Genomic DNA, 18,482 nt, shown 5'->3' on the forward strand with positions numbered 1-18,482 from the left:
TGGCTTTATATTTATTTATTTTCTCAACATTTTAAGACAACGGATCCTACATCATGATATGACTAATTGATGTATAATCACATCCTATATATTTGAACACATCATGCCATAAAATGAATTAAATAAATTAACAAAACATACAAACAGGCAATATTGCACTTGAATAAAACTGATAGAATAATGTGAAAATACAAGGAAAATATTTGCACTGGATAAAGTGCTCTTAACTTACAATATAGGTTGCTAACACAGGGTTGTGTGATATTTTAAATACAATAAGATAACAGTGAAAATTCAAAACACCAAAAATGAAAGACTTGGGAGTTAAAATCCAAAAATGGAATACTGGCAAAAGTGGTCTAAAACACCATGACAGCACCACTCAAGTGGACATCTATAAATAATGATCAATATGACCAATACCGTGCACGTTGTCATACGGTTAAACTGAGCTGAGACTAAGTTGCCCAGAACACTCAACACAAAGACACAGAGGATTTTCCTTCACCATCCCTTTTGAACAGGTCTAAACCAATGCATTTGAATTGGAACACATTACATAAATAAAAATAAAACTAACATTAAATTCTTCAGATGGCTACTGAGTTAAACTCAAGGTCAGAAAGGCATAGGAGGTCGACAAAAGAGATTTAAACCACCTTTAGTGACGGACAATAAGTCAGCTTGTTAGGAGCAGGTCCACGTGGTGAAGGACCGTTCTAGGCTATTAAACACATCTACACATGTGTGCCAGCTGCCAATCCAGTAACCCTAGTTTCCATTTATAAGAAATGTCAAATAAGGGGTGGAGAGTTAGAGGAGAGAGGGCCTATGCATTGTATGAGGCAATGCTGCTGGATGAATGTGTTACAGTAATCCAGACATTTTACTTCTGTAGACTCTGGCTAATCTATATTCTTTCACTTGCTACACCATCTCTGATAAATCATAACAGTTAAATAAAATTACGGTAACATGTATATCGGAAACCCTCACTGTATCACACTTTCAATTGCATAATGTGTTTTTTCTGTCTAAACTAAAGATTTGAAAAATTACTGCAGAGAGGATAGGATCCTACATAGATACCGTCTCTTTGGATGCACCTCTTTGGATGTCTGTGTAGAGTGGGCTATATGTACAAGCAGTAAACAATTAGCAAGTACATATAAAATGTGAGCCACATGTACAGTAGGACCAAAGCACAAGCACTAAAGGGCCAGAATTACACAGACAGCCTGTGAATATGCAGTGGCTGCAAAGAGGGGCCAGTATTACAGTATGTGAAAAGTGTTTAATAGTGCTAGCCATTTTCATGTGCGCTCTCTTGTTTGAAGTCATCACAATGCTTTCTGTTTAAGGATATAGCCTTGTCCATTGGCAGGGTGTCTGTGTGGGGGATTAAATTGGGGTGTGGTGTCTGTCACTGTCACATGATGAGAGGCAGGAGGCCAGGGAGGGAGGGAGCAGGGGGTGCTGTGATGGCTGTCAGAGTGCCAGGGTCCAGGCCGTTCACCGCCCTGCTGTAAACACAAAACAACATGGATTAGTCTGGTCGACTGAGGATTAGGCAGCATCTCACTTGCTGGTCCTTAAAAAATTAACCTTGCTGGATTCATATTATAAGGTGGTAAAACCATAGAACACATCAAATCTGCCTTATAATTAGCTAGGTATTACATGGCATTTTAAATAATGTGAGTTGTATTACTGGGCTAGGCCTAAGCAAATTAATTCTAATGGGGGAGTGTTAGATGTAAGACTACAAATAAAATGTAGTCCTATTGGTGGAGTAGATAAACTGGAGTATCACTTTACAGTGGTACCCTGGTGCCTACAGCTCTACTAGACTGCCAGACAATGGGGCCATTTTAATTAAGGCAAACTCTGTCACTCCACAAGCAGGCACACTTTCCAGTGGTCGATGGATCCCAGTGACAGCGCAGGGTTGAACCAGTGACCTGAGCCCTAGCAGGTTACCTCACTCTGTCCTCATTATCCTACTATCAGTTGGCCCTGGCACGGTCACACTGCTAGGCAGCACACACAGGGCTTCGGGCACGTGCAGACAAAAATCAAACTTGATGTATTTTTAGATTCTGTTATGGTTTAGACTGTGCCAAATCGTTTATAAAGTATGTGATTGGAAGATCACTGACTTCAAAGGCTCTAAAAGTCCTCTCAGCCAGTTTGCCCTTCCCTGCACAAATGTAAAATACCTAGGAGTTTGTTCAACTTACACCGAACAAAAATATAAACGCAACATATAAAGTGTTGGTCCCATGTTTCATAAACTCAAATAAAAGATCCCAGAAATGTTCCATAAGCACAAAAAGCGTATTTCTCTAAAATGTTATGCACAAATGTGTTTATATTCCTGTTAGTGAGCATTTCTCCTTTACCAAGATAATCCATCCACCTGACAGGTGTGGCATATCAAGAAGCTGATTAAACAGCACTACAGGTGCACCTTGTGCTGGGGACAATAAAAGGTCACTATAAAATGTGCAATTTTGTAACAATGCCACAGATGTCTCAAGTTTTGAGGGAGTGTGCAATTGGCATGCTGACTGCAGGAATGTCCACCAGCGCTGTTGCCAGATAATTTCTCTACCAAAAGCCGACTCCAACATCATTTTAGAGAATTTGGCAGTATGGCCAACAGGCCTCACAACCACATGTAACCACGCCAGCCCAGGACCAGCACATCCAGATTCTTCACCTGCAGGATTTTTTGAGACCAGCCACCTGGACAGTTTATGAAACTGTGGAGTATTTCAGTCTGTAATAAAGCCCTTTTGTGGGGAAAAACTAATTCTGATTAGCTTGCCTGGCCCACCTGGCTGCGCCACTGCCCAGTCAGTGAAAGATTAGGGCCTAATTCATTTACTTCAATTGACTGATTTCCTTATATTAACTTTAACTCAGTAAAATCATTGACATTTTTGCATGTTGCGTTCATATTTTTGTTCAGTATGGTTAGGACCATGGCAAACAAAGTAAATTCTAAGCTACTGTTATTTTGTAGTATATACTCTACTTCAAACTCGTGTCCTATTAACAAGCTATGTCTCTGAATAGTAAGGCACAGTGGTGGCAGTGTGTGCTCTCTTGTAAAGAGAGATTTATAATCCACTCCTCCCTGCGGTGAAACCCAAACTGTGCCTTGTAACCATGTCTTGCTCAGCATGCTCAGCCAGCCTCATATCAATAGTTCCTCACACAGCAGAAACACAACGCCATGACACTACAACCGTGCCAAATAGTCACACCACTTCTATATGGGACATCTAGTAGTATGTATACCTTGAAATACAACCTCAACAAGGAACAACAGAAGGTCAGCACCGGCTACATAAGAACAGTGAAAGATGACTTTTGACTTTGCACTTTAGAATCAGCTGCAAAACTGTGGTGCCTTGTTCACATGCAGTAGTTTGTAGTTAATTTACAATGTGAGCACAAAATCGAAATACTGTACCATAATCAACCCTTCCATTGCACTACATGCTTTCTCCTGGGTCATTAAACACACCTCCGAGAATCTCCCCCAATATGATGATTGATCCAAATTGAATGACACTATATTGAAAGCTACCAACTCACACCAGCAAAAAGACAGGCATATTAATCACATGTGGATATATCAGCATAGTGTTAAGAAAGCAGGGGAATGAATGTACCACTACCCAAAGCAGTTATCTAGCCCCACGGTGAGGGAGTCTACCTCAGCACTAGATGGGAAAGGGAGGGAGGCTTGTTAATCAAACAGCATGCAGGTGACTGACTAACTTCCCCACACATCATCAGCATCGGAGGAGGAAGACCATTACCCAGAAGTAATGCAGGGAATATGACCCTCTCTCTCCTGCTGGGGAAAAACACAAGGGTCTGAGAGGCCTCATCGACACACCTCCATAGACTCCCAACACTAAACAAGCATTTCAAATACACATTTCTACAGTCAAATTTAAGAAATCTAACTGAAACAAAACAGTCTTAGGAGTGACTGACTGCTTAACACAGCAAACAATAATCATAAAAATGGCAAATGCATTAGGCCTAAATCCAAATAAAGACAATTTGACATTATGAAACGTTGTTGTCCTTTGCCAAGTTTCTTTCTCAGAAAATCGAAGCTTTCATTTCCTGTTCATCACCAATGAGTAATGTGTGGCTCACTGAGGGTGAAGTGGAAGCGGGCTTCGACTTACGTTTTGTCGTAGTACGACGACGTCATGTGGAGGGTATGGGAGAACTTGGCTGTGTTGCCGTTGATCACGTTCCCGTTTTCCGTGATGGCATAAGACTTTCTGGCTTTCTGGTCCTTGGCAAAGTTCCTGCAGGCTGCCAGCTTAGACTCCAGAGCCTGAACGGACATAGAGAATGCAGAAAGATAAGAGGCCTTCCACTATTAGCGAGATGACAATATGGTATAAGACCAGGGATGTTTCAAAATGCATACTACCGGGCTCCGAGCATGCAAATTGGAGCACGGGAGGGTCGGAGTATGAGTCCAAATCAAAGTATGCGAAATGGAGCATGGAGGGCACTTCTCTATTTTAAAGCATGCATCAATGCAATCTTCAAAGGAAAGTATGAAAATAAATGACGCAACCACATAAGAAATGACGCAAATTTTCTCAATCAATAGCAGCCATTATTTGAGCTGACGTGAGAGAAAATACACTGACTTCAGAATGAAAATGTTGCCTATCCACATCTCATATTTTGCTTGACTACAACATTTTATCTTGATACGTTAGCATGTATTTGTTGTGTTAATTTTGGCATGGTTACCTGCCGACAATACCCACTATAGAGCGCGAAGGTCACAAGCCCATAGTAAGTTAATAGAGCTAACTGGCTAGCTACTACTGTTAGCTAAACAGATAGCCACAAAGAATTGTTAGCTAGCTACCCAAAGAATTTACATCTACCTTGGATAATATTTGTTTTAGGTCATTTTTGCCACTTATACTATCTGGTGAGTTACATTATTACAATTCACATATAATTAGCTGACAGTTATGAAGTAAAATGTTTGCTTTGTGTATATATTGTTCCGTCTCTGCCATTGTCTTGGTTAGAAAAAGGAAGGTTCAGTGAATGGGTAAGTCCATAGTAAGTCATAGTAAGGCTAACTGGCTAGGCACGAAGAATTGTTAGCTAGCTAGCTACCCACAAAGAATTGACATCTACTGTACCTTGCATAACATTAGTTTTAAGTAATTTTTTCCTGTTTAGCTGGCTAGCTAGCTAGATTACAACGATTCACGTATCTAGCTGATAATTATGAAGTAAAACGTTTGCTTTGTGTATTTCTTGTTTTGTCTCTATTGTTGCCATTGTCCTGCCTGACTGGAAGAAGGTTCAGTGAATGGGGAGATACAGCGTGAGATAATACAGTAGGGGGAGTGCGAGTGCTTCTCAAATATGTTTTATGCGTTCTCCACACTAGTCCTCACAAGAACGTACTCAAGAGAACATCCTCAGAGAATGCACTTGGAGCATGAGAGTGTGGAGCACGGTAGTATGCATAATGAGAAACACCAATAGTCTTAGGGTACCAGGGCATACGGTGAATAGTGATGTGTACAAATGGAAAAAATGTATGTCTCACCCCTACTTTCCGAAGCAGGTCACCTACGATGTTCAGTGCTGATATTCTGGCAGAGGGAGTTAGTGAGTTACCAAGGCCGTTTGACAACTCTGGGGGGAAATAAATACAAGAAGATAAATACATACAGTAATCTGCACACAAAAAAAAAAGGTTAGGCAACATATTGAGGTGTTTGGGTCAGAGCAAAAGGGTACCTGTTGGGTTGGCGAAGGCGTTGTCCAGACTATTGGTGAGCGGCGTGGCTGGGAGAGACAGTGAGGCCTGGACAGAGGAATCCATCTTGTCGTTGTCCTCCTGGGTGGGCGAGGAGGGTGCTGACATCCTGGTCAAGTCCGTATTTCGCTCTCGGACGGCGAGCTCTTGTCGTAGGTCTGACAGACAAGCAGACAGACATAATATTTAACTCTAAAACAGACCATATTGAGACCAGACATTCAAATTGAGGATAATGCTGTTATAGTCTCTCCCAACAATAATTTGCAGCTGTAAGCAATGCTGTGAGAACATAAGTTCTATTAATTTCACAGAGAACAGCTCATTTTCTAATGAGTGAAGGCAGGCAGGGGTTTGAGTAAAAATGGATCAATAAGCACCTCTGGCCTCATCTTTTAATCTCTGTACTGAGACCAGGAGGGACTCTTTCTCATCAAGCTCGCTCTCCAGGAAGGCATTCCTCTCGATGGCCTGGTTCAGACGCTGCTCAAAATCCTCCAGGGACACAATTGTAGCCCTGCAGAAGGAAATAAAGGAGAATACATTTAATTTGTGTGACTTTCTTTTTATACAGTTTACTCTTTGTTAGTCAGCTCATAATTTTTACTAGAAAATGAACGTTTAGTGACAAACAAATGTCCCGATTCCTCCAAGTAATCTACATCGATGTGTGACAGTGCTGACCTGAATCCAATTCATTTTACAGCAATCAGACCCAATTGGGCAAGTGTTTTAATTGGAATAGATATTTGCCATCTGTCTGATCACTCCCAATGAAGAGCACAGTGGGCAATTAACTAGGAAACACACAACAAGCACCTCATCCGCCATCATTGATCAGCACCTCTCTGCATGGTGTTAATGTATGGGTTTGTTTTCTGAAAGATGGTCAGAGGATGACTACCTTTGCTTATATTGTTAGATTAGTACTACTGTTAGATATTGCCCTTTTCCTCCAAAATGAACATAACCCTGAAGTACACAGTAAATATCAAATTATGACTCCTACAGCTCGTCTTCTAATGCTGTATCCAGTATGTGTCTGTTAGATACTGTGTAGTGGTCTGGTCTCTTTGCAGACCTCTTGGCTCTTTCCAGGTCGTCGTTGGACTGCTCTAGCTCCCGGACGTATTTGTGGAGCTGCTCCTTGATGCCCCGGGTCTGACCCAGGTCACCCTCCAGCATGTTGATCTGCTTGTAGCTTTGGGCATACTGCTGCTCCAGTTTCTCCTGCAAGGGGGATGGAGAGATTAGGAGAGAGGAGAGAAAAGAAAGTGGGATACCTAGTCAGTTGTACAACTGAATGCATTAAATTGAAATGTGCCTTCCGCATTCAACCCAACCACCTCTGGGGGGGGCGGCGGGGGGGGTTGGTAAAGGACATTAAAGCTTCCAATGGTGTTTTACTTACTAAAATATTTTTCTAACACTACACAGTCACACGCACCCAAGGAGGGAACCGCCGAGTTAACCTACATTCTGTCATCTATTTTTCAGAGCACTCCGATGTGCTCCAGCATTCTCAGGCTATGGGATGATGTGACCCATGTCTCCTCCATCTCTCTGGTGACCAAGCTCAATAGATGGGACTGGGTCTGCATGCCTGCCTGTCTGACCTATATCTTCTGGATACATCACGTTTGAATCAATTAACCTTTAACCTCGACCAGACAAGCCCTGCTTTGTCCTGAAATGCCGTTTTATATTAACTACATGTGCATACTACACTGACTACACATTCTAGCCTATGTCAAGTAAATAGTATGTCATAACAAGGCGTTAAACAAGGTGTCACAGACAGTCTAAATGTAGCGCATACTGCACAACATGAATGCATCTCTAAGATTCTTTACTCTGGCGTCAGAATGAGAACTAGTTGCTGTGGTATTTTCCATAAACAAAGGCATGAAAGCAAGAAACATTTTTTAACTGCCTGGAATAACCCCCATACAGTCGGATAAAAGCAGAACAGATGACATTCTTAACACGTTCGTATCTCACCATCACCGGTGCCGTGATTCACTGACTTGCACGGCAGGAGTCGTAATGTGAACATGGACGCAGAGCCACGCTCATCCTAGAGCTAATTATGGAGCGCGAATTAACATGCTTATGTATTATGTATGAGATTATGTATGAGAATTAGGGATTGGCAATTGAAATGATTTCACTATTCGAATAGCATGACATTTTTTCAAATTGTCTTGACCAATCAGAATGATGAAAATGCACAAACGGCAGAGATAAACACAGGGTATCTGCAGGTTCCATGAAGTTGAATTGCTAATATTCTTCTCCAGAAATAAGCCCATGTTTGCAAAAAGTTGTATTTTTAGGGCTGGCTCTTTCACCAACCAACATGACTCATATTTTCATGACTCATATTTTCAGGCTGGTGTGCTAATTTAGCAATGATTATTCTGCTGTAGCCTAACAGATGTAGTAGCATAGTTAAAGCAGGTAGGCTATAGATGGCTAAAGCAAGAGCTTTCCCATCTGCATTTGTTTAGGCTACCCCAATAGGCTAATTCATAAGCTAGATCACAAAGTCTAAGTGTTCAGAATGTTGGCTTCCATAATGATACCACTGTGCCTTAAAGTCAAATATATATCAGCACTGTTACTGTATAAAACACGTGGTCACCTCTCCATCTGGAGAGCTGGGTGTGCAGGCTTTTGATCCAGCACAACCGAGTCCGCTTAACAAGGTCCCTTTGAGCAGTTGTTTTGTAGAATCTGGCGAGTGGGGCTGGAACAAAAGTCTACACACCTAGTAGCTCCCCTGATGTGTTACAACATTAGCCTACAACCAAAAAGTCTAATAAAATAATTCCCTCATTAAGTGAATAAGATATCAAATCGCTATACTTTGCAGCAAGGTAGCTAAGCAGGAGGGCTCTAGACTGACTTTTTCAAGTGCCAAGACATGAAAGTCATCTAACATGTTCAGGAAAAAAATGTATATTTCATCTAACATGTTTAGGGAATGCATGATGGATATTTTGATGTGCAACATGTCATAATAGGATCCAGAATAATCAGATTTTTTATTTTTATTAATTTGCCAGCATGCTTTTTGTGCATATTAGTCCAGGCAATGTGCTACATAATTTACCAACTGAGGAAGTGGGAACTCAAAACACATTAGCCACATTGCAAACTCTAAATATGATATTGTTGATAGGCTGTGATCAGAGCAAAAATGGGAAAGAGTTCCTTGTCTGTCTGACTAATATGAAAGAGATTTCTCATTTAGATTACACATTAATTTCGGACTAAGACCCCCCTACTTTACTGTTGACCATGCCTGACTTTCCTTAATATCATGTACGCTGGGATACTCACAGATACATGCTATAACAACTTGCCTCGTCTCTGGACAGCACTAAAGGACAAGCCATGATGATACAAACTTCAAATGGTCATTAATAATTTATTATGTCAAGGATATGGAGTTTTTCATAAGTTGTCAAAAGAAGAGCAGCATACTTTTTCAGCATGAACGCTAAAGGCGCCTCGTAAAAGTTCTCTTACCAACTCATGGTTGTAATATTCAAATTCACAGGGAACTCAAATCACAAATTCACAGGGTTTCAGTTTGTAAATGTCACATTCCAAGCACAGAAAAAAATGAATTCAGTCTTTTAAGTGCATTCATTGTGTTCATCTTGGTACCTTGAGTGAGTCCACCTCGTTCTTGAGCCTGCTGTTCTCAGAGTGCAGGTCTCTCATGCGGTGCTCAGCCTGCCCCAGCTGGGTTTCCAGCTCTGCCTCCAGCTCTCTGCTGCCCTCCTGAAACTCCAGCAGCTCCTCCTGAGCCTCCTGGCAACTGACAGGGCAGACACCACCGGAGAGGACATGGTTAGTAAACCATTACACCATTGTTATTTTACAGTCCATTGGTATTTACTTAGAAATTAGAAGGACCCAAGAGTGTATCTAAGAGTTATAAATAAAAAGCACACAATTGTGTTGCAGCCTAATGTGATGAATGGTATATTATCCTTGATCTTCTTTATTCATCTAAAAACATACAAAACCCTCATTGGGTCTGTGCTTAAACATACACAAATGTATTAAGGCAATTTAAAACGGTGGAAATTGAAAGTGCAAATCATGTTACACTGCTTAACAAAACCCACACAGGAGTTGTACTGTTACACTGCTTTAAAAAAGTGCAATATGAAGAAATCGCTCTGCCATTTCAAAAAATTCTAATAGTTCACCTAATTTCAGTTTGTGACAAAACAAGCAGCCAATCCATCTAAAACGATGTGAAATACATGACCAAAAGTATGTGAACACCTGTTCGTCAAACATCTCATTCCAAAATCATGGACATTAATATGGAGTTGATCCCCCTATATAACAAACTCCACTCTTCTGGGAAGGCTTTCCACTAGATGTTGGAACATTGCTGCAGGGACTTTCTTCCATTCAGCCACATGAGCATTATTGAGGTTGGGCACTGATGTTGGGCAATAAGGCCTGGCTCGCAGTCGGCATTCCAATTCATACCAAAGGTGTTTGACGGGATTAAGGTCAGGGCTCTGTGCAGGCCAGTCAAGTTCTTCCACACTGAACTCGACAAACCATTTCGGTATGGGCCTTGCTTTGTGCACGGGGGCATTGTCATACGGAAACAGGAGAGGGCCTTCCCCAAACTGCTGCCACAAAGTTGGAAAAACAGAATTGTCTAGAATGTCATTGTATGCTGTAGCGTTAAGATTTCCCTTCACTGGAACTAAGGGGTCTAGCCCAAACCATCAAAACAACAACCCCAGACCATTATTCCTCCACTACCAAACTTTACAGTTGGCGCTATGTATTGGGGCAGGTAGTGTTCTCCTGGCATGTGCCAAACTCAGATTCTTCCATAGAACTGCCAGATGGTGAAGTGTGATTCATCACTCCAGAGAACGCGTTTGACCTGCTCCAGAGTCCAATGGCGGAAACCTTTACACCACTCCAGGCGACGCTTGGCATTGTGCATGGTGATCTTAGGCTTGTGTGTGGTTGCTCGGCCATGGAAACTCAATAGTGAGTGTCGCAACCGAGGACAGACAATTTGTACACTCTTCAAATCATCCAGTGTTGCATTGGGCAGACCACACCACCCTCTGGAGAGCCCTGCAGTTGCGGGCGGTGCAGTTGCCGTGCCAGACGGTGATACAGCCCAACAGGACGCTCTCAATTGTGCATCTGTAAAGGTTTGTGAGGGTTTTAGGGGCCAAGACAAATTTCTTCAGCCTCCTGAGTTTGAAGAGGCGCTGTTGCACCTTCTTTACCACACTGTGTGTGTGTGGACCATTTCAGATAGTCAGTGAAGCTTTCCACTTTCTCCACTGCAGTGCCGTCGATGTGGACAGGGGCGTGCTCCCTCTGCTGTTTCCTGAAGTCCACGATCAGCTCCTTTGTTTTGTTGACATTGAGTGAGAGGCTATTTTCCTGGCACCACTCTCCCAGGGCCCTCACCTCCTCCCTGTAGGTTGTCTCGTCATTGTTGGTAATCAGAGCCTACATCTGTTGTGTCGTCTGCAAACTTGATGATTGAGTTGGAGTCGTGCATGGCCACGCAGTCATGGCTGAGCAGGAGGGGGCTGAGCAAGCACCCTTGTGGGGCCCCTGTGTTGAGGATCAGAAAAGTAGAGGTGTTGTTTCCTACCTTCACCACCTGGGGGCCACCCGTCAGGAAGTCCAGGACCCAGCTGCACAAGGCAGGGTTCAGACCCAGGGCCCCGAGCCTAATGATGAGCATGGAGGGTACTATGGTGTTAAATGCTGAGCTATAGTCAATGAACAGCATTCTTACTTTCGGTATTCCTCTTGTCCAGATGGGATAGGGCAGTGTGCAGTGCGATGGCAACTGCATCGTCTGTGAATCTATTGGGGCGGTAAGCAAATTGAAGTGGGTCTTGGGTGGCCGGTAAGGTGGAGGTGATATGATCCTTGACTAGTCTCTCAAAGCACTTCATGATGACAGAAGTGAGTGCTACAGGGCGATAGTCATTTAGTTTAGTTACCTTTGCTTTCTTGGGTACAGGAACAATGGTGACCATCTTGAAGCATGTGGGGATAGCACACTGGGATAGAGAGAGATCGAATATGCCCGTAACCACTCCAGCCAGCTGGTCTGCGCATGCTCTGCCGCCACGGCTAGGGATGCCGTCTGGGCCGGCAGCCTTGCGAGGGTTAACACGCTTAGATGTCTTACTCACGTCGGCCACGGAGAGCCCACAGTCCTTGGTAGAGGACCGCGTCAGGGGCACTGCGTTATCCTCAAAGTGGGCAAAGGTGTTTAGTTTGCCAGGAAACAAGACTCCGGTGCCCGCGAAGTGGCTGGTTTCCCTTTGTAGTCCGTGATTTTCTGTAGACACATACTTCTCGTGTCTGAGCCATTGAATTGCGACTCCACTTCATCTCTCTACTGACATTTTGCCTGTTTGATTGCCTTACGGAGGGAATAACTACACTGTTTGTATTCAGCCATATTTACAGTCATCTTGCCATGGTTAAATGCGGTGGTTCGCACTTTCAGTTTTGCGCAAATACTGCCATCTATTCACGGTTTCTGGTTTGGTTAGGTTAATAGTCACAGTGGGTACAACATCTCCTATACACTTCCTGATGAACTCAGTCACCGTATCCGTGTATTCGTCAATGTTATTCTCAGAGGCTACCCGGAACATATCCCAAACCTCGTGATCATAAAAAATCATGAAGCATGGATTCCGATTGGTCAGACCAGAGTTAAATAGACCTTAAACAGGAAGTACCTATGCTGAGTAGACTTGAACTGCAACAGATTTCCAAAAACGATTGACAATTCTACCAATCTTGTTACAACGACAAAATGAAACATGTTTACAAAAAATGTTATTTTCACATAGTTTTATTTAATACGGTTAATCATAGGGATTAGTGGTTTGGATTATCCCTTTAACAAAGCCCAATGGTTCAACCCAGAAGTCTAACTCAAACAATGTTTAAAAAGGGTTAGCAGTCCAAAAGTGTTATGGTGGGACTCGTTTCGGTTAACAAAGCCCACACAGGATTTGTACAGTTACACTGCTTAACAAAGCCCACACAGGATTTGTACAGTTACACTGCTTAACAAAGCCCACACAGGATTTATGCCCGACTGTTGTTTGTTTCTTCTGTGTTTTCATATTTGTTTTATGTATTCATGTGTGAGCTGTGCCAAGATATTCCTCTTGTAGGACAATAAACGTGATTCTGATTCAGTTACACTGAACTCACTTGACCCAGCTAATCAAAGAACCCTTTGACTTCCCCTCATTGTTTGATAACACATCTCGTCACTAGTCCACCCTGGCCTCTCCATACGGAAACAGACTGTCTGTTGCTCAGAGCACCAGTAGATATCCTATAAATAACCAGGAGGTTGGGTTGTTTACAGTGAGTATGTGACCAGGGCAAGCATGTTTTGTGTAGCTCAAACCATTCAGACGTTTCTGTAAAAAGACCCGGCCCCTTACGGGATCAGCCCTTGTCTCACAAACCTCACTCTAGCTCAGCTCCCGTTAATTAAAAACATGCCGGTGTTACGGTTGGACTTGTTGGGCTAACAAAGCTCACACGGGATTTGTACTGTTACACAGCTTAACAGTGTTTCGGGGGGGGGTGAGTGTGGTTATACAAGTATGTATCTGGTGCCCGCTACAGCCATAGATATACACACAGCTGCTCTAAAAATGTCAGTGTCCGGGGGCCATCGGAATGGCACACTACAGGCATGTGACAGGCGGGACAGGGTGGAAGGGGAGCCTGGAGCCAGGAAAGCCATCAAACAGAACTCACTGTCCTTCTATGGTGTGTCCTGTGTTGTGACCCTGGGGGCAGTGGTGTTTTTGAAGGGGAAAGCCCACTTCCGCCATATGTGGATTATTCCAAACGCAGCAGCACCCTCGTGGCCTTTAAACAGCTTAAGGCAGATGTCCCAATCGAATATCCTTGAGCTGCCAGGGAACACGACCATCCTCCTCACTTTACTACCCAAAATGTTTTTGCAACAGTTTTGGGAGAATCCTCAAGCAAGAGCATCTATTGTTGATACTAAGGAAGAATATTGTACAACTGCTTCACTACCAAATTCATCGGAAACACATTTAAATCGAGCAATACAAAGGGAAGTGGATTTGAGGTGATGTATCCTGAATAGGTACGCAAAGGTAGAAATATGCAATATCCTTCTTTTGCATATTTGGGTATTATTCAACACACTGGCTATTATTCTCTTGAGCTCTGCCTCCAAACAAGATCACATTTGGTTGGTCTGGACCAGACCAAATCTGAACCAATCATAGACGTCTATGTTTCACAAGTTAGGACATCACATCACAGTACAGCCCAGTAGAGCAGAGTACAGCAGATATTTTCAGTACAGTGTGCTCTACTGTACTGAACTATACAGTACTCTACTTTTCTTTACTGTTCTGTACTCTACCTGGGGTTGCGTTAGAGTTCAGAAATCAGCATTTTCAAAGCACAGACCTTCACCTGCTTTTTATATTGAAAGTCAGTGTTTTTCTGCTTGAATAGAGTGATTAGGGGCGTGCAACTATAGTTTCCGTCACAGAAAATACATTAGTGCAACACATTCGGCAGAAATGGCTTCATTTTCATCAGATGACAACAAAAGTGCAACACTATTTGGCTACAGCCACACAAGTAAATGATCTTACAATGAAAAAGCAAGTTTATTTTTGGCAAAACAATGCATGGCCATCATATTTCTAATGTTCACCATAGAAAGAATGTAGCCAGCTACATTTCCTAATGCTTTGCATGAAGTTAATCTTGCATTTTATCAGAGAAATGTAGGGTAGGCTACACCGAGAAAAGTACCGGAGACAAGTAGCTACACATCAGTCAGAGCACTGTCTGCTGATAGAATGCCTGTTTGTGAATTCTCATCCGAATGGAAAAGTGCAACTGAATCACAAAATGAGTCTAATGCCGAGAAGATATAATAAGAATCATTTTAAAATCAGCGTTCACAAAACACAGCAAGATAATTCTCATACATTTTTGCTTTTTTTTTCAGTGAGAAATTTATAATTCTGCATTAACGTGACTCCTGACTCTACTGTACTGTTTTATACTGTGCTCTACTGTACTGTCCAAACTTGTGTAACATAAACATCTATGACTGGTTCAGATTTGGTCTGGCCAGGGCAGACAGACCAAATTTGAACTACTTTTCAACCTCAATGGACATTCGGTGCCGGTCAATGCTCACTGGGTAAATGGAATGAGGGTAGGTGGTAGGTGTCAGTAAGAGCCAGAAGAAGTGACATTAAGAGAGAAGAGCAGAGGGAGAGCGAGAGAGATCGAGAGAAGCAGGGGGAAAGAGAAAAGGAGAGGGAGAGAGAGAAAAGCAGAGGGAGAATGAGAGGTTGTCCAGACTGTTTACACTCTTGCTTTGACCACCAGATGACAGAACAAGAATGAAAACAGTTATGAGTTGAACATAACAGTATGCCACTGGAAGGGAGGAAAGCAGCAGGTGACCCAACTGTGGTTTGTGGCTACGATTTCCCATTGTAGCCAATTAAATTCCGATAACATAATTACGAGTTTTAATCACTTTATAATTCATAAACAAACTTGATATCAGTAAAAACACTAACTAATTGGTAGGTCTACCTTTACTTGTTACTTCTGTGAACTTTGAAAATATCTTAAAGATGTAATTCTGTTTCCAAAAACCCACAAGGCAATGTTTCTTAAACTTACAGAAGGTAAATCATTTCTTCAAACCTAAATATAAAAGTGTTGATATTAGTTGGGAGGGGTCTTTACTTCAACATTACTGTGCTTTCTAATACCTTTTAAGGCTTTTTCTGATAGATGTTGTCTAAGACAATGTGTTGTTGTTTGTGTCGCACTGCTTTGCTTTATCTTGGCCAGGCCGCCCACAGTTATAAATGAGAACTTGTTCTCAACTAGCCTACCTGGATAAATAAAAGTGAAATAAAAAATAAAAAGACCCTCTTTTCCATCTGTTTGAACAGAAATCAAAGCCTTTGCTTATTCCTCATTTGTAGGATGGGAAAATGGTTGAAAAATATATATGCCTTAAAATAGACTTTTAGCTTTCATTTTACACCCAACGTGGCATGCTCCTATAAACTTCACATGTTGGTGCTCATGGGTCCTTTAACATGGAAATTCCCCTTAAATAACTGGTTGTAGTTTCCCATAGTGCTGGGTGTGTCTGTGGTCCACTGCGATCTTATCAGCAGTCTTATTTCAAACAGCAGCAGGCCTATGCTGTGTGATGAGGATGTTCATTGAGAGAAATAGACCAGAGATAATTCCATTACAGAGAGCAGAGTGACGTCTGCTGCTCACTGCCAGTCTCTCACAGATGAGAAAAGATAATAAATCTAACACCGCTATTATGTAATCCCATTCAGTAGACTATATTAGAATAGAGAGACATACTAGGGCTTCTGTTTTTAATGTGAAACCAGATCTGTGCCTTTGGAAGTATACAGGAGCATTGAAGGTCTTACAAGGTCTTACATAAAGGACTTTCAGAGGTGAAACTGGATCTATCATTCATTACAGCTCTTTAAAATGACAGCATGATGAAAGCCATTTGAGGTCCATGTAACAAGTCTGGCTGGGGAATTTCCTTTCAGAAGTATTTATGATTTTAAAGTACAGGTACAGGTAGTGTTACTCTGATCCCACACACACAGTGAAACCACAGGATTCAAAAATCATACTGTAACACCTCGGTGTTCCTTGTGTGAGTTCAAGTAAAAGTTACGCCTGATTATGACCATAGTGTAACACAAAAGGCATAATTTGTGCATATCTTACTTTTTCTTGTACTTGAGGGAAAGAGCCTTCCAGAAGTTAATCTCCTCATCTTTCGAGGAGAATTTTGGAATCATATCAGTGTCCATGGTATACATGTAGATCTGAAAAATCAACAGAAACAAGTTCTATTACACAATTGCACATGGTAAAACAAACAATCATATGTATCAGTATCACTGTTGGGTCACAAAAGTTGAGTGGCAATAAACAACCACCATAGCAAATATGATACAGCGGGGCAAAAAAAGATGAGGCCTGTAATTTTCATCATAGGTACACTTCAACTATGACAGACAAAATTAGAAAAAAAAATCCAGAAAAATCACATTGTAGGATTTTTTATGAATTTATTTGCATATTATGGTGGAAAATAAGTATTTGGTCACCTACAAACCAGCAAGATTTCTGGCTCTCACAGACCTGTAACTTCTTCTTTAAGAGGCTCCTCTGTCCTCCACTCGTTACCTGTATTAATGGCACCTGTTTGAACTTGTTATCAGTATAAAAGACACCTGTCCACAACCTCAAACAGTCACACTACAAACTCCACTATGGCCAAGACCAAAGAGCTGTCAAAGAACACCAGAAACAAAATTATAGACCTGCACCAGGCTGGGAAGACTGAATCTGCAATAGGTAAGCAGCTTGGTTTGAAGAAGTCAACTGTGGGAGCAAGTATTAGGAAATGGAAGACATACAAGACCACTGATAATCTCCCTCGATCTGGGGTTCCACGCAAGATCACCCCGTGGGGTCAAAATGATCACAAGAACGGTGAGCAAAAATCCCCCCCAAAAAACATACGGGGGGACCTAGTGAATGACCTGCAGAGAGCTGGGACCAAAGTAACAAAGCCTACCATCAGCAAGGGCATTGAAGATGAAACGCTGAAAGACCCAGCCACGTGACAATGATCCCAAACACACCGCCCGGGCAACGAAGGAGTGGCTTCGTAAGAAGCATTTCAAGGTCCTGGAGTGGCCTAGCCAGTCTCCAGATCTCAACCCCATAGAAAATCTTTGGAGGGAGTTGAAAGTCCGTGTTGCCCAGCAACAGCCCCAAAACATCACTGCTCTAGAGGAGATCTGCATGGAGGAATGGGCCAAAATACCAGCAACAGTGTGTGAAAACCTTGTGAAGACTTACAGAAAACGTTTGACCTCTGTCATTGCCAACAAATGTATATAACAAAGTATTGAGATAAACTTTTGTTATTGACCAAATACTTATTTTCCACCATTATTTGCAAATAAATTCATTAAAAATCCTACAATGTGATTTTCAGGATTTTTTTTCTCATTTTGTCTGTCATAGTTGAAGTGTACCTATGATGAATATTTACAGGCCTCTCATCTTTTTAAGTGGGAGAACTTGCACAATTGGTGGCTGACTAAATACTTTTTTTGCCCCACTGTATATAGGCCTAAATAGCATCATTGATGATATGAGTGAAAGTATGGTCACATTTAATTTGTTCTGTTAAACCTACCCTTTTGGAATGACTTTGATAGCATGAGTGAGATCTTAACAATCATTCTCATCATAGCACATTGGTAATAGTCAGTGACAGATATCATAGCTAAGCAGGGCTTAGTTAAAACCTTGGATGGGAGACCAACAGGTAGCAGTAGATAGATCAGTTCTCCAGTAGGAGGTGCTGTCCAGCCGGTTTCTTTAGATAGTGGATATAAATGTTATTGGTTGTTTTCAAGGTATAATTTTGGGGGAATTTGTACAGGGTTTGTCTATGTTGAAATTTGGTTAACATGATGACATAATCCTGTGGTTGAAA

The 18,482-nt window shown here is 42.0% G+C and overlaps 1 protein-coding gene across 2 annotated transcripts in view; it reads right to left on the minus strand.

The window, feature by feature from the left end:
• The window catches only part of ndel1a (nudE neurodevelopment protein 1-like 1a), a 31,979-nt gene continuing 13,497 nt past the window's right edge, over window positions 1-18,482 (minus strand). Inside the window, exons 2-10 of one of the 2 annotated variants that reach the window (XM_024386700.2) lie at window positions 16,691-16,791; window positions 9,512-9,665; window positions 6,918-7,066; window positions 6,217-6,353; window positions 5,818-5,994; window positions 5,624-5,712; window positions 4,215-4,369; window positions 3,834-3,868; window positions 1-1,523 (exon numbers count right to left, since the gene is read on the minus strand). In XM_024386700.2, the coding sequence (XP_024242468.1) occupies window positions 1,513-1,523; window positions 3,834-3,868; window positions 4,215-4,369; window positions 5,624-5,712; window positions 5,818-5,994; window positions 6,217-6,353; window positions 6,918-7,066; window positions 9,512-9,665; window positions 16,691-16,785 (1,002 nt within the window). In that variant the 5' untranslated portion in view covers window positions 16,786-16,791 and the 3' untranslated portion in view covers window positions 1-1,512. The remainder of the gene's footprint in view (window positions 1,524-3,833; window positions 3,869-4,214; window positions 4,370-5,623; window positions 5,713-5,817; window positions 5,995-6,216; window positions 6,354-6,917; window positions 7,067-9,511; window positions 9,666-16,690; window positions 16,792-18,482) is intronic. The other variant, XM_024386699.2, reaches the window with a different exon arrangement.

The sequence above is a fragment of the Oncorhynchus tshawytscha genome, linkage group LG24 (genome assembly GCF_018296145.1).
Source record: "Oncorhynchus tshawytscha isolate Ot180627B linkage group LG24, Otsh_v2.0, whole genome shotgun sequence".
Lineage (NCBI taxonomy): Eukaryota > Metazoa > Chordata > Actinopteri > Salmoniformes > Salmonidae > Oncorhynchus > Oncorhynchus tshawytscha.